Here is a 22958-nt window from a genome sequence, read left to right as displayed (position 1 = left end):
TGTCTGGGGGTAAAAAAAAATTTCCAAGCCATTGCGAGATGCGAGTACTCTTAATTGAAGCCGCATATAATATATCTCTTGCAAACTCGCATTGTTGAGGGTTTCTTCTATGATAATTGATAATGATGAGGAATGTTGAAAGTGTGCGAGGTGTTCTTTTGGCACCAGAGCCTTTTCATGCGTGAGTCGGGGCAGATACGCCACCCCAAAGGTGAAGTTGTGTTGGGTGGGCGCGTGTGCCTGCGAATTAACATTTCTTAAATTACCGATGGAAATATATTCTCATTCGAGGAAACTAATTTTAGATGCAATATGGAAAGAAATTATGGTAATGCATGCCTTTGGAACAAATTCACGTTTAACTCGCGCTCGCGGTAATATACGAGTGTAACTCGACGCCGAAAACTAACGTCGCGACGCGGTTTTACCTAGAGTTTATACGTTTAAGATATTATTACAGTCAGGCTCAAAGAGACCGTCGTTGAAAGAAAATCAAAATTATGCAGTGCGTCAGTCACTGACTCGCTATAATAAATAAAGTGTAAATAAAATTATCTTCGTCGCGGAAGTCAAGCAGGCGCGGACGCTTAGAAAGGCGGACGTCTAAAGTAGGTACTTGAAAGCTTAGCATCAGAAATTAGATATCACGAAGTGTTAAAATTCTGCAGCAGCCGTTGCAACTCGTAAGATTAATTTCTCCAATTTGTTCTTCAACAACTCCGCCGGACGAAGTAAACATAAATATTTACCCTGTAGTTTTCGCCTGGAGTGCTGCAAAGACCCTTCGTTTCTAACGTCTTCTCTTGATTGGCGTTACTCGCGCTTTGCGTTATAATTATACCGAGGTAGCTGCTATACGTTCTCCACGGTGTAATATTCTTATGCACCAGAAATTTCCCAGGTATGGGAAGGCAGGTGTTGCGAGGATAAGATTTTTCAGTTCGTTTCTGGGCTGGTCAGCAGCCTCTTCCCAATTCTGGCGCAGATGCCCGGGAAAGGGGGGTGATTTATCCCGTCGGGCGATGCAGGTGGCTCTGGAACTTTTTTTGACCAACTACCATTTCCACGCCTCTTTTTTCAGTCGCGAAATGACGAGAATAGAATTTCGGGTAACATCGAGGGACCGACGTTGTAATTACTCACGTCGTTCACCTATAGCTGCATCTCCTCAACGGACGACCTGTTGCACGAAAGTATAATCGTGTTTCAGGTACCACGATAAAAATGAAGGACAGCCGAACAGTTGTACAACTGAAAATTTTCATCAACCATCTCTAATTTTTTTTTTTTTCTTTTCTCCAGGCCGAGGAACTAAACACTATTGTCGGAAATGCATTTCGTATGGCGTACGCGGCGCAACTCCAGAGACAGCCGATCCTTCAGGAGGTGATCTCGCCCCAACCAACCCCTTCGCGTCGCAAGGATCGACCGGAACGAAATACTAATTTGGTGAGCAATGAATGAGGGACAATTTGATGGGCTAATTTCGAGTATTCGTATTTTGTGGAGCCGATTGACGTCCGATTTTTTTTTTTTCTTATCCAGCAGAACAAACAGCCGACGCGGGGGTCCGCTGACTCGACGGATAAAACGACAATTTTCTGGCCCCAGAGTGTCCTGGCGCCTACCCCCCGTGGAGGTGGTGTCCCACCCTCCACAGCGGAAATGAACGTGCAACTCGGTAGTGCCGGGTCTCCCACCTTACGCTTATCAACTGTAAAGGTGAGCTAACGTCATCCAAGGGGTCGAAGGGTCTAGCACCGAAGAGAAAAAGAATTGAACAAATTTTTCCTTCCCCAGACGCCAAACTCGATTCCGGGACTAAGACCCTCGCACAATTTCAACAACGTTTTGGGTCCCATAACGAATGAAGATGGTCCCAAAAGCATATCGCAACAGAGCACACCGAGCAGTGACGAAAGCAACTCCCCGACGGAGTTGAATTCGTACAAAAGGTTGACGGACAAACCACCCCTGATAAAACGCCTGACGATGGGCCTAGCCGGGGGTCGTGATCTCCTCACCATCAATAGCGAGGATGATAGTTGCCCCCTCGTAAGCGGAGGTAGCACCCCAACCAGTCCAACGAACAGACCAAGATCGGGGGGCTACGTGAACGAAGCCATCATCGACTCCGAAGGAACAAGGATGAGCTACAATAAAATTACCTGTGCATCTGAAAATTTAGATAACACTATCAATTCCTCATTGACAGCGAAGAACTTCAATGCGGAGAATAACAGGTGGGTGATATCGATCAAGATGTTGAAGAATCTAGTCGAAAATCGAGACAATAAATGATTCTGTGCTTGACTTTGTATACAATTTGTTTTACAGGATAAGTCATAATTCGCAAAATTCTGTTGCTGAAAACGAATTCAAGTCTAAAAGAAGATCTCAAATAAGTACGTCCGGGAGTTCGGTTCCTCCTGACGGTAGTACTCAGGGTTCAACGCCGACCCAAACGCCTACCCCTACACCCCCACCCCTACCTGAGCGAACGGATAGCCTTAACAATCGTACGGAGGAAAGTGAGCTAAGAAAAGCTCCCTGGTTCCAAGCAGGCATTCCGAGGTGATATATACAACGTGTTATACCCTTTATTGTTACAATCCTAAGCAAATTCGCATTATACAATTGACCGCCAAAGTCCTTCTACCTTTAGAGAAATAACACTCGAAGTTCTGAGCCAAGAACCGGAGGGTGCTTTTATGGTACGAGAAAGCACCAGCAAACCCGGATGTTACGCTCTTTCCTTGAGGGTACCACGAGAATTTCAGCCTAGCGGTATCGCTCATTATCTAATCATGAGAACGAACAAGGGATACAAAATCAAGGTAACGATTTAGCAGAAATTAAAGAGCTGACTAGATCAGTTTTTTCAATTTCCATGCGTTTCAAGTTTCTCGTAACTTTATCGAAATTCCAGGGTTTCACCAAAGAGTTTACAACGCTGACGGCACTGATAACGCACCATTCGGTGATGCCTGAACTTTTACCGTGCCCCTTGTCCCTTAGTCGATACAACCCTAGCTTCGTAAAAAGCGATTCCAATAAGGATTTCGCAGATATCGACTCTGACCCTGACTACAATACGCTGGCAGATTTTCGAAAAATGATGGCAGACTTGAACGTCTAATTTGCCTACCGTTCCCGCTGCATAAACATTGTGTAATGATTGTTCCTGATATGTCGAGTATACGAGAGGCACCATGCGCCGGATGATGATACAAACTTTTTTCCCATCTAGAAAGAAAAAAGGTACAGACTCGCGCTTTCAAAGCCTTACCCTTACTACCCTTATTAAATGTGCTCCATAAGCGAACTTTTTATACTTCGCGGGTGGCAGGCGGGGTAAACGATTTTCACAAAAAATGATAAGGCGACTGGATCCTGCGGCGACTCACAGCCAAATACAGAGAAGAAGGGGGAAAAAAAAAACGTTGAGGAGAGGAAGCTGAGATAATTATTCGTTCCAGAGGGATAGAGATCGAAGTCAAAAGTATTATGATGAACAGAGTTCTGTCAAGGGCTAACAATTTATACCATTTATACACCTACCCGCATATTACGCTGCTACAGAATCCTCGTTAGTACCTACCTATGTTGTCAAATTGATGTAAATGTGTTTATATTGTATATACATATATAAATTATAAATAATTATTGTTAACTGCAAGAATAATTAATATTTAATTTAAATGACAAAATAAAATAGTAATGATGATAAAATGAATAAAAGAAATAGAAAAAATGGTCGAAAATGCATAACGAGAGAAAATTGCAGGTGAAGATTTTGCAGTGGTGAGAGCAACCTAGTCTTGTATAAAAAAAAGATGAGGGCAGATGCTAAAAATAAGTTCGAACGTATGTATTATTGATTTTTTCTTACATTTTCCGTACATGTAAAATTGAAATCGTCGAAACCGGAGTTAGTATAATATATATTACATAGATATATATTAATATTACTAATAATAATACTTTCGAGCAGTAGAATTTTATAGGGCTGATATTCATTTTAAAAGATGTTCATTTTCACGCCGATATTGTTCCATAGCCAGTTCTACGGTGGTTTATTCCAAACGCACGAAACGCTGCGGAACAGGTAGAGATACACATTTTTTAGTACGTGCAGAAGTAGGCGAAGGGAATATCGTGGTGAAATAGAAAAGGAATAAGCTGCCGTAAGACGATGGGCCATACCAGACACTTTAACCACTGCTTGAGGTTTGTAATATTACACTAAGGGTAATTATAATAAATGAATTCGTTGTATGATTAAACAATAAAATTATTTATTACAAATAAATCGACAAATTAATCGCGCAGAATCAGATTTTGCAATTGAAACATGTTTACGTACAACAATGAAACGGAAATGTTCTCGTTCCTCTGCCCTAGAATTCAAAACAATCAGAGCTATTTTCAAAGCACAATTTCATTGATATCATTAATTAATCTATGAGGATTCATCCGTAACAATATCCTCCATTTCGCAGAATTCGTCTAATTATTCGTCTTCGCGAACAATGGGTCTCGATCTTTCAGGAACAAATGGTACTGCTCCAGGTCTGGAGTGGGTACGCCGATTACTTTCCCTGAAAAGAAGAAAAATTTGTAAATCGGAAGAACAAAATGCCAAAGTGGACGATTTTAAACAGCTTTCCTCAATACTTACTTCCTCTTAACTTTTTCTCTGACCGTACGAAGTTCGGCTTGGGCATTGTAGATGTGTTTGGGCACTTGTCTGTGTCGGGCTATTCTTCGTACTTGTGGATGGCTAGCAAACTTTTCTTTTAACGCTTCTCCATAGTTTAGGGCTGCCCTTTCTCTCGGTTTCAGCTACGAGCGAAAATAAAATATAGTTTGCTGCAGCGCAAGGATATTGATTAAAGGTAATTCGAACGGGTGGGTAACTAACAACTCCGAGTTTTTCCGATGCCCTAGCTTTCCATATTCGGATGTTCATTTCGTCACTACCACTGAGAATGTATTTATCGTCGAGGGACCATCCTACACAGGTTAGTCTCTGCATGCGTTTCGTGTGATAGACTTCGCGCGAATGACCTTTGTTCACTTCAAATATTCGCACAGATTTATCATAACTTCCGGAAACAAACTCTCTGCCTGTAGGAGAATAATCCAAGTCTACAACCGCCCCAACGTGGTCCATGTGCACATTCACGGGAGAGTTCAATTTACGAGTATCGAATGTATAAAGACTGAAATCAAAATCAGGACATTAAATATAATGTAGGCGATTATGGAATCATGACTGATTCCTACTTCTAACGTGAGCTCCAAATATTGAAATATTTACTTGTAGTCCTCATTGGCACAAGTGAATATAAAGGCTTCCATAGGATTCCAGGAGATCATATTACTCCTCAACTTCATGATTACTTTTCTGAGCGGACCGCTTTCCCTTGTGTCATATAAGATGATGCTCCTGTCACTGGCGCAAGCAACTGAGAGAATAAAAGTTATAAAATTATACAAAGAATTACTAGTCAATAGATTATATTCAAGCCATTCACCACTCACCCAACAAATTGGTTTGAATAGGGTTGAACTTAACATCATGTAAACTGTCTACTCCCCACTTGAGAGTTCGCACAGGTTCGTTTCTAGTCTCTTCCCATATCTGACATATTTCTCCACACGTGGCAAACACGGGATCTTTTCGATGATGTGACAATCCAGTTAGCACGGTCTGTAATTTCAATAATTTCAGTTCCAGACGCCCATATTACTTTCTAAATTCCCGCCTTGACTGGATGCCATTGAATCGTCATAATAAGATAAACTTCCGTTAATAGCAATATAACTCTGGTATAACAAGATGTGATAAGACGGTCTTCCAAGTTCCAAATACCACTAGCACTCTGCTCTCCACTGTGATAAGATTATTCTCCAATAAGCACACACGCGGTACTAAACAAAATCATGAGCCGAAATCCTGGTATAGAATACAAAGATAGTAAGAGGATAAGTTATTTCTCATTGCCTTGTGTGATCAAATTCTCAAAAATTCAATGTCTGAATGACTTTGTCTAACAGTATTTGTATGAAAGACATTCTTGAGATGAACAAATCAATAAAAAAATTATGAGTGAATTTGAATTTTGCAGTGGATTGGGTGAATTATCTGAATGAGCCAGCAATAAAAATTAAAGCTAACGAGATAGCTCAAAAGGCAAATGCTATCAATGGTTGCAACCGAGTAGCATGGCTACTTAGAGCAGTAACATGCATAGATCTGACAACTCTGGGTGGTGATGATACTTTTGCGAGCATTGAAAGACTCGTTAAAAAGGTAATATACATATGTCCTGTATAGCAATTAATCCAACAAAGTTTCTATCACCCTATTCTGACACATTTACAGGCTGTAAATCCTCTCGATTTACCATTTGAATGGTCTAGCCAAATATCTACTGCCGCAGTATGTGTTTATCCTCAACGAATCGGAGATGCTGTTGTGACTTTAAGGAGTCTTGACGCGGTGAAAAATGTCAAAGTGGCAAGCGGTACGCAATTTAATCATCAACCTTTACTTGATAGTGATCAGCAAAATTAAAAATCCACGTCTAATGAATATAGTTGCTGCTGGATTTCCAAGCGGTCAATATTCACTCGAAACCCGTCTGCATGAAATCCATTATGCTGTGTCATGCGGAGCGAAAGAGATAGACGTGGTAATAAATAGAACTTTGGTTCTATCTAAGCAATGGAGAGAGTTATATTATGAGATACAGAGGATGCGACAAGCTTGTGACAAGGCACATTTGAAGACTATTCTGGCAACTGGCGAGCTCTTTGATTTGAAAGACGTTTACTATGCTTCTATGATTGCAATGATGGCTGGATCAGATTTCATAAAAACGTCAACTGGAAAAGAGACTGTCAATGCAACTTTACCCGTGGGTGTGACAATGTGCCGAGCTATCCAGGACTACTATAAAATGTCAGGCAATAAGGTACTGCAATATGTTAGTTAAAGAACTATGACCTTGGTTTTTTAAAAGTCCATATTTTCAGATCGGCTTCAAGCCTGCTGGAGGCATCAAAACCTGGAAAGAAACTCTACAGTGGCTGACATTAATTAAAGAGATGCTAGGAAATGAATGGCTGAACAATGACTTATTCAGAATTGGAGCATCCAGTGTGCTTAGTGATATATCTGATGAAATTCAAAGATCTTTAGATGAATGCAAGAATGCTTAAATCTCTTGCTCGAAAGTCAGTCTCTTCCAAAAAATTTCGTGTTGTTCGAAAGTTCAGAAGAAAGTTAAAAAATTAGTAAACCTGGAAAATTTCTTGGTTTGGTCATAATGTCAACTAGCTGCAAGAATTTCTGTTTCTAATTTTACAAAAATCCAGCCATGGCTGATAAATTACAGATAAAAAAAATTTCTATGCTTACCTTGCTCACGATAGTATTGGTAGGATCTTCTTGTTCACCTGATACCGAACTTTCAACCTTCCAAGTCTTGATGGTTTTATCATCACCGATGGTGATGAAACTTTCTGCATTTACTGAGAATGAGATACCCCTGACAATTCCGTCATGAGCAAGAAAAGTGCGCTCACATATTTTTTGTGGCAAATTCCATACTTTAACTTCTCCATCAAATGCACCACTCAGAAGAGAAGACAACTTCAAAGGGTGTTTGGAGATACATGATACCCCATCCTTGTGACCATCCAAACATCCTATAAATGGCTTTGCAAATACTCGCTCTAACTTCACCGCATTCAGTGCTCTGGTATACTCTCTCGATGCTTCAAAGGGGTGCAAAGTTGGGTCATAATTTCTGGGAACTGGAAAAAAACCGAACGTTCTGAGTTCCTCACTACTATCCTCATGGTGTCATCTAAGGTATTATTGCCATTTACCCTTCTGGATATCCCGTTTGGTTTCTCTCAAATAATCATCAGGATTTCTAGACAACACCTTTACCTTCATTTTGCCAAAGCACACACTTTCAATGAGTGTTCAAGTCCTATACTTTGCTAAACACGTAACCTTTCGAATCGTTCCGACATTCGTGATTGCAAACACGAGGCACAACAAATGTAAAGCAGGTGACGGAAAAAAATCCCTCGTTATTACGGCAGATCGCAGCACGTACGTACGTACATCGAACTGTTGAGTGAAGATTAATGTTCAGTCGGTTCAGTCGTTCAGTCAACGATCGAACCAGCAGCAAATAGAATGTGCTGTCATACAGATACATGACCGACGACTTCGATAACAGAGTGATATAGTCAATTCTCATCGCGACAGCTACAAGCGAGTAAGTCGAGTTTGTCACTGATTTATATAAGCACATATTTTTAATACAAAACTGATGCCACAGAGTATTCGCTAATTACTCCCCTGTGGTGAATATCATCTAAATATAACTCCGAAATAAGAGTTTATCACTTTGAAGTGAGAATCAGGAGATGTTGCCATGGCCAAAGTAAAAAAAAAAATTCATGCATTAATTCCTTGTGACCTAGGAAGATGTATTCTTTACGAGCTCTCTGCCAAGTCGTACGAGCTCGACAGACAAGACTGATCTCAAATTATCCAACATTGAGGGAGTCCAAGCCTACCACAAATGTAACCAGCAATGTTCAAGAACCTAGCCCCCAACAAGATTCAAATGTTGAATCTGTATTGGGTCAGTCATTAATTGATCCAACAATGCATTTTGATACTATTGGTATCAGAGATGCGAGTGTATTATTATGATTTGTTTGTTTAATTTGAAGAAACAAAGGCAGTACTCTATCAAAGTAGTCTACATTTCAGGTCCAAGAATGTACGAACCAACTAAATGGGATAAGAAGGTTCTTGTGTGGATGAAAAGATTTAGAAATGTCGACGAAATACCTGCAAAAATTTCGTGAGTATATTTTAATGACTGAAGCCAGTTCCCACCTCGCATGTAATAAGAAAAACTTTGCTCATCTGTTACTTGTCCTTTTTGTTCATTCAGAACTGAAACTATGAACAAGACACAAAGCAGATTCAGAATCCGCATTGCCAATTTAATGATGATTGCTACAGTGATTGGAGTAATGGTCATGGTCTACACTGGCAAACAAGCCCAGAAAAGAGGAGAGACCATTGATCAACGGAACCTTGATTGGCACAAAGAAGTGCAGCGAGAATATCAAAAAAGTTTAGCTACTGCAGGAGAAAAAAAGTAGTAAATACCTCTAAAATATTTTTCATTGAGTGAATTAGTGTTAAATCGATTATGGTTGATTCTCACACTCTATAGATTGCTATATTTTCGTTAATTGATTCTACTGGACAAACATTTTGTGTTGTATGTTCAAACTGCGTGTGCCAGATCAATCAATAAGATATAATATATGTGTATTCATCGCTTGTAATATCGAAAGTAACGTAACTTGGTTTTGCTAAATACCTGAGAATACTTGAATTAAATGCTCTATTTTGAAAGGTAGAATACATCATTATTTCATATTATAGATATTTATTTACACCACCACTCTTCAAGAACTTTATAGAAGTCTATTGCTATCATGTATTCACGAAATGTGAGTACAAAATAAATTGGTGATCAAACGCAAATAAAATGGTTGTTGATAAATGTTCACTTTCCAGATGGTATGGCTTTTCTGGCTGAGAGGCTGGGCGCATTCACAATTTCAAATATTATGATGCTAATCAACTTTATGTCACCGTACATTTTTGTAAAAAAAAAACAACTACTTGTATAAAGAAAGTCCGGATCAATTCAATCCTCATAAATCTAGATTTGGAGGTTTGTAGAATGGTCGGCATCGCTCGGAATATACACGAGCAGTTTGCTGTTTAACAACTTCTTCTACATTCAATTCTGACTGCAACAAACGTAACTTGTTCTGCTCCTTTCTTAGTGCTTTAATAATTTCAGGGTTCTCTTTGCCGGCATCCCGTTGCTCCTTAAGAGTATTCACTCGTTCTCGAGCAGCGCCAATACACTTCTGTATGGCTACGGCTCTCTGAGCATGACCTGTTTGAATTTGGTTAAAAAGCTCCTTGCACTTTCCCTTTGCATCCACTTGACCTTTGAATGATTCGGTTGGTATTGTTGTATTTAATGTGTAGATGATTTTGTCATCCAAAAGCCTCATGTTCCGTAAATTATCCTAGAAAAATTTGAGCACAAATGTTAGAATCTTCCTCTTCTGTTCAGCGCACCGAGCCTGTGTTAACCTTCAAGACGCCGAGCAATCGCCGAACAGCAGAATGACTGAAATTTGAACCGGTGACAGTCACAAATAAAGAGCTCGGGAGAAATAGAGTTAGCATATGATTGCTTGACATCTTGTTCAATTCTTATTGATGATAATATTACCTGGAATTCTAAAAAATCACCACAGTCCATGTTCGAAACGATGGTAACCATTTTGATTATTGAATCGAATTGTAAAGGAATAAGTCGATTGTTGAGGGATTGTTGGTCGACCTATCATTTGTTCATTCTCCATGGAAACCCTTGGTGGCGCCGGGCGGGATCTTCAGCAGTGACGATCATTCCTTCTTCCTCATCTAGTGGATGAAACGCATGAAATAGAAAAAGAAAGCCAAGAGAAACGGTGATTCGAATTAGCCTTCAGTCAACCCGTGATTCCTTGCGGCAAGATCTCACACATCACGCCAAGGCTTCTCCTCCGCCTGACGCAGCTTGTGAATTCTGAATAAAAGTGAGGTGAGAACTGAGAACGTTGGGACGACAAGAACCTGTGCCGAAAGTGCGATCGTGACGAGTTTTCTTATGATATTTTACGTTTAACCATCGAATCAAGCCAATTAAACATCGTAAGTACTTTCCTCATTACTGAAGAGTGTATTTTCACCGTTAAAATCTATGATTGCGACGATTTCATGGTATAAAAGGCTCGAGAAAATTCTACAATAAATGTCAACTCCTACTTAGCCTTCCCTTTCTGAAATCATTGTCCGATTCTACAAATAACCCCAGTGATCGGCCCCGCTATTAATCGGATCCGATAATGTGACTAATCCTCGATTATAAACAGTAATTGGAACCATAGATATGTTCAATCAGGCGTTGAAGTTGAATACTTTACATCATTTACGTCCAAATCACGCTCAACAATCTAACACCATTACACTAAAAGATCTTAAAATAGCATAAAAATTCCTCTATAACTCATAATCAGGCATGTAGCTATAAAATTAGTTCCACGTAACACCAATTACACAGAATTTGCTGTTTCTATTCAGCAATCATACTGTAGAAAACATTGTCGCTAGTCCCTTGTCAAAAACCATGCTCCCTTATAGTTATGAATTCACATTTCACACTTTCATCCTATGTATATCATTAGAACTACAATAATTAACATCTGTACAAAGAAATGCTAACAAAATTTATGGATTATATCTTGCTCCATGACGTTTTATTCGATATACAAGAAGAAATTAATTAAAAATACGTTTTAAATCAAAAACTTCAGGCTTAAAGTTTTTACAAAATCTTGTAGACTTAAACTTCTTAAATAGTTAGCCGACAATGCTTAATATACGCATCTGTAATCCTTTTCTTTATTTCTTTGTGCGATTTATTAGATGTCAACTGGTCCAACGCACAAGTATCGTTACAAAAACGTGGGACTCGACTCGCAAGAGTTAAGACGACGGAGAGAAGAGGAAGGAGTGCAGCTCCGAAAACAGAAACGTGAACAGCAGCTATCCAAACGACGAAATGTCCCAAGCATTGTGACTGATGAGGACTCTGTATCAGTAACAGACGAATATGCTATACCTGCCCCTATGCCGGTATTTCAGGCGCTATTTTCTTTTACAGTTGTATTCTTTTGCATTGAATAATAACTAATTCGTTGTTCAATGTCTTATTTGTTTAGCAGCCACCAGTGATAACACCTGAAATGATACGGGCATTGTATAGTGCTGATATCGAAGACCAGTTAACAGCTACACAGAAATTCAGAAAATTGTTATCCAAGGAACCAAACCCACCTATAGACGAAGTCATAGAAACTGGGATTGTTCCAAGATTTGTCGAGTTCCTGGAAAATGATACAAACGCAACCTTACAGGTTGGTATTTATTTGTTAGTTGTTTAACAAAACCTGTTCAAGTAACTTGAATGAACATCTTAGTTCGAAGCCGCGTGGGCATTGACGAACATAGCTAGCGGTACATCTCAACAGACACGAATGGTCATCGACACGGGTGCAGTACCCACATTCATAAAACTTTTGGGATCAGAATACGAGGATGTACAAGAACAAGCCATTTGGGCCTTGGGTAACATTGCGGGCGATAGTCCTGAGTGCCGAGATCAAGTTTTGAACAGTGGCATCCTTGTTCCTCTTCTTCAGTAAGTATACCAAAACGTAGAATCTAGTTTGTCTCAATCACCAAAAGTATGTCGTCTGATTAAGAACATTGTTAATTTCCAGATTGTTATCAAAGGTTACACGTTTATCGATGACCCGCAACGCAGTGTGGGCACTGTCGAATTTATGCCGGGGCAAGAATCCTGCCCCAGCATTCACAAAAGTCGCACCGTGTCTACCAGTACTCGCTCGACTGCTATTTCACAGCGACCAGGACGTTCTGGCCGATGCATGTTGGGCACTATCATACCTTAGCGATGGACCAAACAACAAAATACAGGCTGTAATTGATGCCGGGGTATGCAGACGTCTAGTAGAGCTTCTAATGTGAGTTTCTATTGCATAAATGATCTACCTAAATATAGACTTGCTCGTAGTTCCGATACATGTTCGTTTCGTTTTACAGGCACACCCAAAATAATGTAGTAAGTGCTGCATTACGTGCAGTTGGTAATATTGTAACTGGTGATGATGTACAGACACAAGTGGTCCTCAATTGTTCAGCGCTACCCTGTCTTTTGCATTTGTTGAGCTCACCTCGTGAAACTGTACGTAAAGAAGCTTGCTGGACTGTATCAAACATCACTGCGGGTAATCGCCAACAGATACAGGTTGGTATTTAAATTTCTACATAATTGAGACACGACTGTTTACTTTGATGGAAACTGATTGCACTAAAAAGTTGCGCGTTGTTTGATTTGTTTCTTATATACAGGCAGTTATCGAAGCTAATATATTCCCAGTTCTCATTGATATTTTGGGAAAAGCGGAATTCAAAACACGCAAAGAGGCAGCATGGGCAATAACCAATGCAACTAGTGGAGGTACTGCAGACCAGATTCGATATTTGGCTTCGCAATCTTGCATTCCTCCTCTGTGCGATCTTTTAACCGTTATGGATGCCAAGATTGTACAAGTCGCTCTAAATGGCTTAGAAAACATACTGCGATTGGGTGAGCAAGAGACTAGCACGCACAATGGACTAAATCCATACGCTGTTATGATGGAAGAATGCTACGGTAAGATAATATGCTAAGTTGAGTTGTTATGATATGTTGAGATTAATTGATTCTCACGAATGTGTTCCCCCATTTATCTGTTTTCAGGCCTGGATAAAATAGAATTCCTTCAGTCACATCAAAATATGGAAATATATAAAAAAGCCTTTGATATAATAGAGCGTTACTTTGGCTCTGAAGAAGATGACGTTCGAATTGCGCCCCAAGTTGATTCCCAAGGTCAACAATTTCAGTTCACAGCACCAGATTCCTCGCAACTACCTGTTCAAGGTTTTCAGTTCTAACTTACACGTCAGCCTTGCCATCCAAGCTGACCTCAGATCGACCTTTGTTTAATTCGATTTATTCGTCGCTTTTATTTTAGCGTGTGTTCGCTAAGATTAAAAATAACCCAATGCAAGTGCTTCTTCACTTGATTTATCAGGAAAACAGTAAACGCATGTATACCTATCAAAAGATTTGACACAATTTTTCTAATTTTAGAGCGAAATATATACATGTATTGTATAATTTACAATGTGTATGTATACGTATACATACTTACATATGTATATGCATACCTTTATGATCGAGGCTTTTGTTGAAAATTTCAAAATTCGGTTTAAATTTGATAACTTGTTTGCAGAACCTATATCTTTTAAAGTTCATACCTATACCTGTCCGTAAAACATGATATGCGGTACACATATTCAGTTTATCAAAATGAAGATGAAATAAACATCCTAATGTTAAGTAGTATTATAAACTAACTACTAAAATGACGTTCGACTGACTGAGAATTACGGAGACTTGCAAACTGCAAGATACTAAAACGACTGAAGTACGCGACTACGTAGCAAATACAGACAACCTTACGCAACGCGGTACTCAACTCTTTATTACACTAGATAGGATCATGACCAATTAAAGTTTTTTACTGTAAATACGTATCTTGTAACTATAAGGCCGTTCTATACAGATTGCCCCTAAAACGGTTTAAGAGAGAAAATTAAAAAAAAAAACAGTAGAAGACATCGACGATGATTCCTGTCGCGTATATTTCGAACATCCCAATCTTGTTTCTTTCTCAGTGAAACCTTGAGCTGCCAGTTCGTTTTCAAAAATCGCATATATTATTTGCTCCACAGACATCCATCACGAATTGATAAAAATAAAAAAAAACTGCTCGATTCTAGGCCTGCTCTATATAAAACCTGAGCTTTTTTCTATTATTGTATATTCGACGTAGATCGTGAATTAGGCATGAAATATAGTAAAAGTTTTTTAACTGTGCTTGTGCAATATGATTACTAACATTTTCTTAGTCTTAATTCAATAAATGGAACAAGCAAAGATAATGCTAAGTGATTAAACTTGGTAGAAGTCTTTCAACGTTAGTTTGCTTTCTCGGAAGAATTTTGAAAGAGTTCTGCCTGCGTTTTAATTGGAGAAGAAATTAGGTGGAAAGATAGGTTGCTTGTTAATATGTGGAAAAAGTATCCAAATATTCGTAGCGACCGGAATAAAATTCCACGCGTAATAATGATAGATGAGGGATCACTGTTGTATCGAAAAAAAAGAGTTTTATAACAGTTTAAAAAACATTTCGGACATTCTGTATAAATGGTCTGTGACTGTATAAAATGTATTTATTATTTAGGTTCGACGATACCATACTATATTATACAAACTATATATGTATACTACCTACTTTTAGTTACCGACTTCGATCATTACGACAAATTAAAACTGTTGTCAAATTGCTCATTGCAATTGAGTATCCCTGGCCAATTCGTGACACATCTATCGGGTGCCTTTTATTTTTTTTCTAATAATTCAAATAGTTATCATAACGTTCTCTGATTTTTGCCGTATAATACCATTCCTGCTCGAGTCAGAGCTGGAACTAATATATCTTTATCCAGTAAACTCATGTCAATGCTATGCCTGAAATTTGTCCTCTAATTTTATTGTTTTACTTTTGATTATTCTCAAACGTAAGTTTAAAAGCGAGTGATTTATTATGAATTGGCAACAGGGAAAAATCTAAATGTGATTTGTGACGTTATGTATAACAGTACGAGGACTGCTGACCGCTACGCCACAATGCCAACACAATGATTCAATATCATACACATGGAACGTTATTTTGACCTTATTTACTTTACTATTCCTTATACCGAAATCTAGACGTGAAAAAGACCGAACTACGAAGTAGAAATCGGCCTTGTATTGTTCGTTCTGAGTTATTAAGATGAAAAATTAAGTTAATTACATAAATAGTTCCCTGTTAGACTTGACAGCATTATACCCTGATGAACAAACACAAATCAAAATTAAGGGTGGTTTTCTCCTGGTGTACTTGAATCCAGAGATTAATTGGTTTGTAGCATTGTGTTTTCTGTGTATGATCATTTGGCATAAATAAAAAAAAGTTAAAATAATCGTGTACAGCATACAATAGGTAAAAATCACTGATTTTTTATTTTAGTGAAAGTGCACCAAATATCAAGTACAACTGTGTAGGGTTTGTGCTTATTACGACGAGTAAGAGTTATATTTAATTATCAATTCATTCCCTATACCTCGAAGTATGCAAAATTCTATCAATACCACTAAAACAATACTTTACAATTCATTGATTCTGATCAGCATATTCCTGTTACAGAATTGTCACACAGTCGCTGACTCAAATTGAAAATACTCCAGCTGCAAAAATCATATGAGCCTGATTTTTACGAGCAAAGATGGGAAATTTAAATAATATACAACTTATGTCTGAACCTCATTCGTTTTCTAACCAGAATATAGGGTATACAAAATCCGTGACCTCGCATGTCCACGCACCTTATGTACACGGAAAAGTTTTTTCTTCTCTGATGGGTAAAATTCCACCAGCTGTAATTCTGACAATTAAAGGTTCTAATTTATCTTCCAATATAAGTTTTGAAAATTTATCTCTGAATTGTCGTTCAGCATATTCTGCAACATTATTATCTAGTCTGTCCATGTCATATAGTTTGGACTGCATGGTAATCAGATACATGGCTTCATCGACTACTGGGTTGTGATGGTCCAATATATCATGAAATGCCTTCAATGCTTCTGGTTGAATACTCAATATATCTGAGATAATCTGGAAGAAAAACAAATCACAAGTAGCAACTCCAAACTCTGACTTGTTTAAGAGGTTGTATCAATTTAATCAAAAAAAATATATACCACAATTTTGCTTTGTGTGATCTCTTCTTTGTATGCAAGGACTCTACTACTGTTGTTCTCCAACTTTTCAGGCGTCAGTATCAATTCACCTTTACCTTTGAGAGCAGATCTGGCTATCTTGGCCACTTTTCTAGCTAGGCAATTGGTCGTTTCATCATGAATAGACAATAAGAGAAATATGGCAGGCTTATTTGTTCCATCAGCAACGTCTTTGATGCCAGTAATTAATTCTGTCCATACATGGTCATTTTGTGATGGAAAAACGTTTCTCAAAGCACCCATATCATTTATCAATTTCATCTCATTAAACACTTCTTTGATTCCAGTTTTAGTGTACCATGTATTCTGTGTTATAAAGCAGCACATAACAATTCCCACCCCAATTATGATTAACCAAATAAAGGATGATTGATTCTGGCGGGAAGATTGTTCACAGTGTTCAGCCTGGATTACTGCTTGAGCCACTTCTAATTGGGAAAAGTCATTCTCTGAGAAAGTAGAACAGTCAGAGCCTTGATATGTGGAAACTGAGCGCTCGTGTTGTGGAGAAGACGATCCTGATGAAGTATCCTTCTGGTCCTCGTCACTCGTTATTGAATGATCATCTATACTTTTGGAATAACTCTTAGAATGCCTTCCTCCTGACAGGGAATACTTTGTGCCCATATAATTATCTTTTGTTATCTTTGCAGCAGGTCTTCGAGTTTTATTTCGTTTGGTCGATCCGGTCATTGTATATGTTGTAATTGACTGTGAGTCTATTTTGTGAATGGGTTGGCGTGGTTTGGGACCAGTTGGTGGTTTCCTTGTTGCATGCTCAGTCTGAAAAGTATAAAAACGATACACCTCTTCTAGCTTTTTTGGAGTGACTTTGGCCAATGTTGTTCTATTAAAGCTATGGTCAAAGATTAAATTTCTATATTACTAGTTTCAACCTATCCCAACCCTGATCAATGAAATATCTTGTAGTTGTCTTTTTGAATGTACTTATACATACACTATTATCATCACACATCCTCGTGCATATTGACATAAACAGGTATGATCGAGTATAAATTATCGGGAGCCATAAAAATTCTTCAGTTATCTGATCGTAGACGTCAACGAATTCAGACGTTGGCTTACTTGACTCGGTGAACCAGGTTTTTTTAAAGGTACCAGTTTGAACCACACTTCTCAAATTTGCACCAGTCCAACAGAAGAGATTACCGGTGTTAGCGGGGCGGTGACTTTTTGAAGTTCACGATGCCTAGCCGGTGCGCCGTGCTTGTCAAAATTTACTCCAACTGCTGAAGTATTTGAGGTTAATTTATTGTTCAAATATAAACATTCGATATTGTTGTGTTATGATAAATAGACAATGTGTACCGGCCCGTTCAAGAGGATATGTCACTGGGGACCGTTAACTGCCCTTGGTACGAACTAGCTTAATTTCTTCATATTTAGGTATCAATTTTGTCAATCATCTACTTTTATTTCCAATAAAATTTCAGGACTTGTAAAAATCATCACGTTGATGACAATACATTGTAGTAGACAGTGGTGGCCTCCGGAAGAAAGTATTTATGCCACCATTTACTTCCTTTGCTTTTTTATCCTCAGTGGTTCGACCCTCTATCATTTTATCAGCTCGATTTATGAGGGACCAGGCTATCTGCCTTACCAATGGAAGCCGGTATGTCCAGACATCTTCATGTAGCTTGTATATAATACTTAATTCATATACGTTTTTGTTAAATATTGATTTCTTTAATTTTTCCATCTCTAGGCACAGATATCAGACACGCAGTATTTACAATCCTGCACCACCTGTCTTGGATACAAAGCACCAAGATCTCATCATTGCAGGAAATGTATGGTTTGGTGGATCATTTTCATGACTCAATTCCTGGAGACCTGGATTAAATTATTTTTATGTTTTCCAGGCAATCGATGTATCATGAAAATGGATCATCACTGTCCATGGATAAACAACTGTGTGGGACACTTCAATCATGGCCACTTTACAGCATTTTTGATGAGCGCTGTTGGTGGCTGTTGCATGTCAACTTTTACCCTGATTTCATGGTTAACTAGCGTTCTCTCATTGAAAATGCTGCCATTCTCACCTCCCTCGGTGATTATACTAATTCTAGTTGTCTTTACCATCGGATTGTCAATCGGAGTAGTCTTGGCTGTTGGAATGCTTCTTTATTTCCAGGTAAATTCGATGTTGTGACTCTTCGAATAGAAAGTAAGAATTATGTCCAAAAAAACCATCTCTCTTATTACATCCTTCCAGCTCAGAGCGATATTCAGAAATCGCACTGGGATAGAGGATTGGATAAATGAGAAGGCTGAGTACCGCAGGTATGGAACTGGTGAGAAGTTTCGCCACCCTTATTCCAGAGGTTGGCTTGTAGATACCAGAGATGTTCTAACGTGGAACTGCATTCCAAAAGGTGATGGTATTACATGGCCAGTCATCGAGGGATGTGACCAATACACTTTGACTGTAAAATTGATTTTATAATCATTTTGATGAAATATTGCAAACAGAAGATTGAGCCTTTTCCTCGACTTGTAGCGTGAGCAACTTGCTCAAAAGCAAGAAAAACGAAAACGTGCTCTGAGGTACAGAGTAGCTTCTGCCGCTTCTGGTTCTTGGGTACCAATTAGCTATGGTTGTGCAGTGTTATGCCATCCACCATGTACAGACGAGCCTCGAATAAAACTTAACATAAATGACACTGTCCTAGTTACAAGATGGCGAAAGTGAGTAATAATAAGCACCATGAAAAGCTCTCAATATCTACGAAAATATTTTCATAATACTAAATTTTTGAGTAATTACGACAGGTATTGGCTCTTTGGAGAAAAAGAAAACAATGAAGGCGGTGATACTCAGCCGGAACGAGTACGTGGTTGGTTCCCACGGGCATGCGGTGTGGAATTAATTGGTGGTCAATACCCACAACCGTCGATTAAGCGGGATTGAAATACCATGCTGTCAAAACTTATTCCTAGTACAATTATAATATCTTTGTATACGTACAATAGCGCGTTGATTGTTCGTGCGGGTTGGTACGAAGGAAGTTCGCACATATTCCATTGTCATTATATTATTTAGTAATCAACTTGAGCAAGTGTCACAAAATAGTCTATAAGGCTATTTTTAAACTTAGTGTACGAAAACTGCGAGTGATTTTCACCCGCAGTGAAAAATGAACTAATTTTTATAGATACGGTATTTTTTTATTTTCTCATCAAACGATTCTCTGTAAAATAGTCCCGATAACATAATCGGACCCTGCAAAATGAATGGATCTGGGTGTGTGTACGGAAAAATATTTGTGCGAAAAAATAAAGACGAACAATAATAATTAGATAAAGAGCATTGTTGTATCGCGATAATAAGTTGAAGATATATTTTCCATGTGTGCACAATGCAGTAATGGGTCTGCTCGGCAAACTACACGTTTACACGATCGGTCATTACGAAAAGTAGAAAACCTTGGTGTAATTGGAAGTAGAATTTCTGCAACTTGCGTTGCTTTGGCGAGATAAGGAGAGGAATGCGATCCGGTTGTTACGTCCGAAGGTAAGGATCGAGTGAAAGTAACAATTAGCAAAAGTGAATTGCGTCTCGGGCTCACTTTACCCACCTTCACCCACCTTTGCTCTGCACCTCTGACGGCAATCCTAGTAGGGGCATTAACTCTACAAACCTTTAACGATATAGTTGTTACACACCTCGTACCCGTACACGTGAGATATTCGAAGCTGTAGGAAAAATCAGCTCACGACTTGTCTGCTCGCAGTTACTTCAAAGCCGCACATTCGTCGGGACGTTTTCAAATTTCATCCCTTTCGTACGTCAAAAATATCACAATGTAAGTCTATTATACATAGGGGAACGCGGGGCAATATAGGGTACAAATGAAAAATATGTTCAATCTGAAATGATGTTTGAGGTCCTTCTCGATCATTTTAAACAAGTTTTACGAAATTTTTGGGATATCCCATCTTGCCCCGCTACCCCATATTGCCACGCGTTCCCCTATGTCTGGCTATGCCTAACATAAGTTTCCGTGCATTTCAAACTGCTTCAAAGATTTTCGTCAAATTCTGTTTCTTATAACTAAAAATACGCCTTTCGATCTGTATGAATTCTAAATTTCTCTTCTTTCATTCATATTAAACACGTAATTTATTTCACTGGGATTAGTTCATATTACTTTGATCTTCTCTTTCGCCTTCTCGAAATATAATTACAAGCTCTACGTACAAGAGCATAATCGTCTCAGTTCTCTTTATAATTTATAATTCAGATGCCACGTGATACTCACGCTCTCGCAGTTTCCCATACCTGAATTACGCTACAGTGGTAAAGTAATAACGAGACTGAATTGGTATCGGAACAAAAAAAAAAATCCCAAAAAATATTTTCAAAGCCCTGCGGTTGATTTTCATTGCTCAACTGCTTGGCTTCGTCAATTGTTGATAAAAAAAGCCGTGAAAGGTGCGTTTCCATTACTTTTTCGCTTTAGGGTAGCTGATGCCGGGGGTAGCCGGCGGCGATATTACCGCATCAACAGCACCGATTTCCTGTTCATATTCCGTAGCTCGCTCAGAAAAAAAATAAAAAAAAACTCACCCGACGTAAAAAACTTTCACCAGCTAATCCGATGGAATTCTCAATTGAATCGGCGCGAATTTATTATCTGCGTATATCAATAAGAGCAGGAGCTATAGCGTGGAAAAAACACGTCTCTACGTATGAGCATCAAATTCTGATGAAAACGCTATGATGATATACGGGTGCAATTCGCAGCAGGTATACGTAAAAGCATTAAAAGGGAATTTGAGAAACTCGGGCAACAGGTGAATTTCTTTGTTCTACTTTCTGCACTTGCCTCGACAAATGCTATCTCTCCTTAATTAATCGAACTTCGGCTTTTAATTAAAATGGTTTCACAGCGAATGCCCATCGCATATCGTCCCCTTTCTGCGTCAACCTCGTATTAATATTTTTCCCAAATTTGAGATTATTCGCTAGAAACCCTGTGAAGTACTTTTGTAATGCAAAACCCGATCCCAAATATCAATATCGGGAACAGAAATTTTCTGTAACATGGAATTTTTGCAGTCACATGGTCAACACAAAAAGGGGACGATATCATAATCGGCATTATAAGGGTGCTGCTCGAGTTACAGTTTCTGATTAAATAAAACTAATTTACTCTACGATCAGCAGCGCCAGGAAACATTGAGCTGAGTTTAGACAGATTTCACCACAAAAATCTCTCTACCAAGAATTGGCATTATACAAGGGGGGGTGAAGATGCGTGCCACGATCGGTTCTTCTGGTCTGCAGGTAACCGCGCTCACAATCATCGGGATTGTCACGATTTTCACCAGTGTGAATATCGTCGTTGGATTCCCCGACGGAGCCCCCGTCGACGCTTGTGTAAAACCACGACCCAATCAACCATATCACGGACAGGCTCGACCACAACCCCATCACACCAACCCCTACACCATCACAGCGTCATCGTCCGAATACGGACCTGGATCACAAATCACGGGTAATCGTCCTCGCACCGTGTATTTCATCGATATCAAATAGCGATCTGCCGACATCCGAAAGCTGTTTTTTTTTTTTTTTTTTTTCAGTCACCATCGAGGGGGAGAAATTTCAGGGATTCTTCGTCCAGGCGAGAGACGCCCAGACCGATAACTGGGTGGGATCCTGGGCCCAAACTCCGAATACCAATACTCATCCTGAGTGTAGTGCCGTGACCCACGCTGACCCCCGTGAGAAACAACAGGCCACCCTCATATGGAACGCACCCCATAACGCTAGGGGCAAAGTTTATTTTACGTGAGTAAAACGTTCATCATTGTTACGTTGTCTTATGATACGGTCAGCAGCGTTCATTTGAATTCCTTTTCAAATTACTCGAGTTATTTTGAGTGAGTTTGCCGATATTTCGACCGATAATGATAATGTAGAAGATTGGGGCTGAAGTTTTCTCGCACCTGTGAGCATAAATGAGTTGAAAAAGTCAGCGGTTGAAAAAAACTTTCCAGAGCTGATGGCGTTGATTTCGTAATTTTCCAATCGCTCTAATTCGCATATTATATTTTAGTTGAAACGCGAAAATGACATTAACTCTATCCTCAATCGGAATAAATCGAGATGGAGTTTGTCTACCGTTACCCACACGAATAAATGACGAAACTAGATCCGGCGGTATATCGCACGATATGATTGACTAGCAATTCGTCGCTAATCGGCAAAACGACTCCCATGGTTTCAAGAAAACCGGTCAATAAAGCTCCAGAATTTTGAGCTGA

At 39.1% G+C, this 22958-nt stretch overlaps 9 protein-coding genes across 20 annotated transcripts in view; 6 read left to right on the top strand and 3 right to left on the bottom strand.

Moving 5' to 3' along the window:
• LOC105688586 (tensin-3-like) overlaps positions 1–3430 on the top strand; it is an 86665-nt gene extending 83235 nt beyond the window's left edge. For 5 of the 7 annotated variants that reach the window (XM_012405021.3, XM_048657227.1, XM_048657228.1 and 2 more), the window contains 6 exons: positions 1303–1449; positions 1546–1722; positions 1801–2243; positions 2338–2574; positions 2666–2837; positions 2930–3430. In XM_012405021.3, coding sequence (XP_012260444.3) covers positions 1303–1449; positions 1546–1722; positions 1801–2243; positions 2338–2574; positions 2666–2837; positions 2930–3139 — 1386 coding nt within the window. In that variant the 3' untranslated portion in view covers positions 3140–3430. The remainder of the gene's footprint in view (positions 1–1302; positions 1450–1545; positions 1723–1800; positions 2244–2337; positions 2575–2665; positions 2838–2929) is intronic. The other 2 variants (XR_001103202.3, XM_012405022.3) reach the window with 2 other exon arrangements.
• Positions 3431–4281: 851 nt separating this feature from the next.
• On the bottom strand, positions 4282–8066 carry LOC105688591 (DDB1- and CUL4-associated factor 13). Its single transcript, XM_012405031.3, has 7 exons — positions 7903–8066; positions 7430–7827; positions 5548–5716; positions 5324–5471; positions 4925–5225; positions 4682–4845; positions 4282–4601 (listed from the first exon to the last, which is right to left on the bottom strand). The coding sequence occupies exons 1-7, from the start codon at positions 7970–7972 to the stop codon at positions 4514–4516; spliced, it is 1338 nt and encodes a 445-aa protein (XP_012260454.2). The 5' UTR covers positions 7973–8066; the 3' UTR covers positions 4282–4513.
• On the top strand, positions 5574–7240 carry LOC105688598 (deoxyribose-phosphate aldolase). 3 transcript variants are annotated; one of them, XM_048657231.1, is made up of 5 exons: positions 5574–5965; positions 6135–6319; positions 6392–6533; positions 6607–6983; positions 7045–7240. In XM_048657231.1, the coding sequence occupies exons 1-5, from the start codon at positions 5950–5952 to the stop codon at positions 7228–7230; spliced, it is 906 nt and encodes a 301-aa protein (XP_048513188.1). In that variant the 5' UTR covers positions 5574–5949; the 3' UTR covers positions 7231–7240. The 3 variants fall into 3 exon arrangements, with proteins under 3 accessions (XP_048513188.1, XP_012260464.2, XP_048513189.1); XM_012405041.3 differs by having other exon boundaries at positions 5574–5983; XM_048657232.1 differs by having other exon boundaries at positions 5574–5983; positions 7032–7240.
• Positions 8067–8147: 81 nt separating the features above from the next.
• Positions 8148–9483, top strand: LOC125501423 (UPF0389 protein GA21628). Its single transcript, XM_048657237.1, has 4 exons — positions 8148–8303; positions 8512–8675; positions 8807–8900; positions 8994–9483. The coding sequence occupies exons 2-4, from the start codon at positions 8516–8518 to the stop codon at positions 9205–9207; spliced, it is 468 nt and encodes a 155-aa protein (XP_048513194.1). The 5' UTR covers positions 8148–8303; positions 8512–8515; the 3' UTR covers positions 9208–9483.
• Positions 9484–10520, bottom strand: LOC105688604 (protein MIX23). The gene is made up of 2 exons (XM_012405052.3): positions 10368–10520; positions 9484–10158 (listed from the first exon to the last, which is right to left on the bottom strand). Exons 1-2 carry the CDS (start codon positions 10416–10418, stop codon positions 9772–9774), a joined length of 438 nt encoding a protein of 145 aa, XP_012260475.2. The 5' UTR covers positions 10419–10520; the 3' UTR covers positions 9484–9771.
• Positions 10521–10552: 32 nt separating this feature from the next.
• On the top strand, positions 10553–15841 carry LOC105688587 (importin subunit alpha-7). 2 transcript variants are annotated; one of them, XM_012405026.3, is made up of 8 exons: positions 10553–10831; positions 11606–11815; positions 11905–12096; positions 12160–12380; positions 12463–12726; positions 12806–13010; positions 13115–13418; positions 13506–15841. In XM_012405026.3, exons 2-8 carry the CDS (start codon positions 11606–11608, stop codon positions 13700–13702), a joined length of 1593 nt encoding a protein of 530 aa, XP_012260449.1. In that variant the 5' UTR covers positions 10553–10831; the 3' UTR covers positions 13703–15841. The 2 variants fall into 2 exon arrangements, with proteins under 2 accessions (XP_012260449.1, XP_020709526.1); XM_020853867.2 differs by having other exon boundaries at positions 10560–10831; positions 11902–12096.
• Positions 15540–17886, bottom strand: LOC105688595. 3 transcript variants are annotated; one of them, XM_048657230.1, is made up of 3 exons: positions 17745–17886; positions 16620–17441; positions 15540–16533 (listed from the first exon to the last, which is right to left on the bottom strand). In XM_048657230.1, exons 2-3 carry the CDS (start codon positions 17349–17351, stop codon positions 16246–16248), a joined length of 1020 nt encoding a protein of 339 aa, XP_048513187.1. In that variant the 5' UTR covers positions 17352–17441; positions 17745–17886; the 3' UTR covers positions 15540–16245. The 3 variants fall into 3 exon arrangements, with proteins under 3 accessions (XP_048513187.1, XP_012260460.2, XP_048513186.1); XM_012405037.3 differs by having other exon boundaries at positions 17617–17752; XM_048657229.1 differs by having other exon boundaries at positions 17545–17751.
• Positions 17887–17892: 6 nt separating this feature from the next.
• LOC105688596 (palmitoyltransferase ZDHHC6) lies at positions 17893–19992 on the top strand. The gene is made up of 7 exons (XM_012405039.3): positions 17893–18034; positions 18113–18294; positions 18388–18472; positions 18545–18819; positions 18901–19113; positions 19186–19373; positions 19458–19992. Exons 1-7 carry the CDS (start codon positions 17980–17982, stop codon positions 19594–19596), a joined length of 1137 nt encoding a protein of 378 aa, XP_012260462.1. The 5' UTR covers positions 17893–17979; the 3' UTR covers positions 19597–19992.
• Positions 19993–21942: 1950 nt separating this feature from the next.
• On the top strand, positions 21943–22486 carry LOC105688567 (putative defense protein 3). Its single transcript, XM_012404994.2, has 2 exons — positions 21943–22186; positions 22275–22486. The coding sequence occupies exons 1-2, from the start codon at positions 21943–21945 to the stop codon at positions 22484–22486; spliced, it is 456 nt and encodes a 151-aa protein (XP_012260417.2).
• Positions 22487–22958: the final 472 nt, after the last annotated feature.

The sequence above is a fragment of the Athalia rosae genome, chromosome 6 (genome assembly GCF_917208135.1).
Source record: "Athalia rosae chromosome 6, iyAthRosa1.1, whole genome shotgun sequence".
NCBI classification, from domain to species: Eukaryota; Metazoa; Arthropoda; class Insecta; order Hymenoptera; family Athaliidae; genus Athalia; species Athalia rosae.
This window is presented reverse-complemented; position numbering and strand designations above follow the sequence as displayed.

What these genes read in the sequence shown, in the direction of transcription:
- LOC105688598 (XM_012405041.3), top strand. Translation starts at nt 5,950, where the DNA reads ATGAGCCGAAATCCTGGTATAGAATACAAAGATA. An exon ending in TGGTATAGAATACAAAGATA is followed by an intron (nt 5,984 to 6,134) that starts GTAAGAGGATAA and finishes TGAATTTTGCAG; the next exon opens with TGGATTGGGTGAATTATCTG. An exon ending in TTGAAAGACTCGTTAAAAAG is followed by an intron (nt 6,320 to 6,391) that starts GTAATATACATA and finishes ACACATTTACAG; the next exon opens with GCTGTAAATCCTCTCGATTT.
- LOC105688591 (XM_012405031.3), bottom strand. Translation starts at nt 7,972, where the DNA reads ATGAAGGTAAAGGTGTTGTCTAGAAATCCTGATGATTATTTGAGAGAA. An exon ending in CAAACGGGATATCCAGAAGG is followed by an intron (nt 7,828 to 7,902) that starts GTAAATGGCAAT and finishes GTTTTTTTCCAG; the next exon opens with TTCCCAGAAATTATGACCCA. An exon ending in CATCGGAAAAACTCGGAGTT is followed by an intron (nt 4,846 to 4,924) that starts GTTAGTTACCCA and finishes TTTCGCTCGTAG; the next exon opens with CTGAAACCGAGAGAAAGGGC.
- LOC125501423 (XM_048657237.1), top strand. Translation starts at nt 8,516, where the DNA reads ATGTATTCTTTACGAGCTCTCTGCCAAGTCGTACGAGCTCGACAGACA. An exon ending in AAATGTTGAATCTGTATTGG is followed by an intron (nt 8,676 to 8,806) that starts GTCAGTCATTAA and finishes TCTACATTTCAG; the next exon opens with GTCCAAGAATGTACGAACCA. An exon ending in GAAATACCTGCAAAAATTTC is followed by an intron (nt 8,901 to 8,993) that starts GTGAGTATATTT and finishes TTGTTCATTCAG; the next exon opens with AACTGAAACTATGAACAAGA.
- LOC105688604 (XM_012405052.3), bottom strand. Translation starts at nt 10,418, where the DNA reads ATGGTTACCATCGTTTCGAACATGGACTGTGGTGATTTTTTAGAATTC. An exon ending in GTGATTTTTTAGAATTCCAG is followed by an intron (nt 10,159 to 10,367) that starts GTAATATTATCA and finishes AAATTTTTCTAG; the next exon opens with GATAATTTACGGAACATGAG.
- LOC105688587 (XM_020853867.2), top strand. Translation starts at nt 11,606, where the DNA reads ATGTCAACTGGTCCAACGCACAAGTATCGTTACAAAAACGTGGGACTC. An exon ending in ATACAAACGCAACCTTACAG is followed by an intron (nt 12,097 to 12,159) that starts GTTGGTATTTAT and finishes TGAACATCTTAG; the next exon opens with TTCGAAGCCGCGTGGGCATT. An exon ending in CGTCTAGTAGAGCTTCTAAT is followed by an intron (nt 12,727 to 12,805) that starts GTGAGTTTCTAT and finishes TTCGTTTTACAG; the next exon opens with GCACACCCAAAATAATGTAG.
- LOC105688595 (XM_048657229.1), bottom strand. Translation starts at nt 17,652, where the DNA reads ATGTCAATATGCACGAGGATGTGTGATGATAATAGTGTATGTATAAGT. An exon ending in GTTGGGATAGGTTGAAACTA is followed by an intron (nt 17,442 to 17,544) that starts GTAATATAGAAA and finishes TATACTTTTCAG; the next exon opens with ACTGAGCATGCAACAAGGAA. An exon ending in TCACACAAAGCAAAATTGTG is followed by an intron (nt 16,534 to 16,619) that starts GTATATATTTTT and finishes TTTTTCTTCCAG; the next exon opens with ATTATCTCAGATATATTGAG.
- LOC105688596 (XM_012405039.3), top strand. Translation starts at nt 17,980, where the DNA reads ATGTGTACCGGCCCGTTCAAGAGGATATGTCACTGGGGACCGTTAACT. An exon ending in TGCCTTACCAATGGAAGCCG is followed by an intron (nt 18,295 to 18,387) that starts GTATGTCCAGAC and finishes TTCCATCTCTAG; the next exon opens with GCACAGATATCAGACACGCA. An exon ending in GAATGCTTCTTTATTTCCAG is followed by an intron (nt 18,820 to 18,900) that starts GTAAATTCGATG and finishes ACATCCTTCCAG; the next exon opens with CTCAGAGCGATATTCAGAAA.
- LOC105688567 (XM_012404994.2), top strand. Translation starts at nt 21,943, where the DNA reads ATGCGTGCCACGATCGGTTCTTCTGGTCTGCAGGTAACCGCGCTCACA. An exon ending in ACCTGGATCACAAATCACGG is followed by an intron (nt 22,187 to 22,274) that starts GTAATCGTCCTC and finishes TTTTTTTTTCAG; the next exon opens with TCACCATCGAGGGGGAGAAA.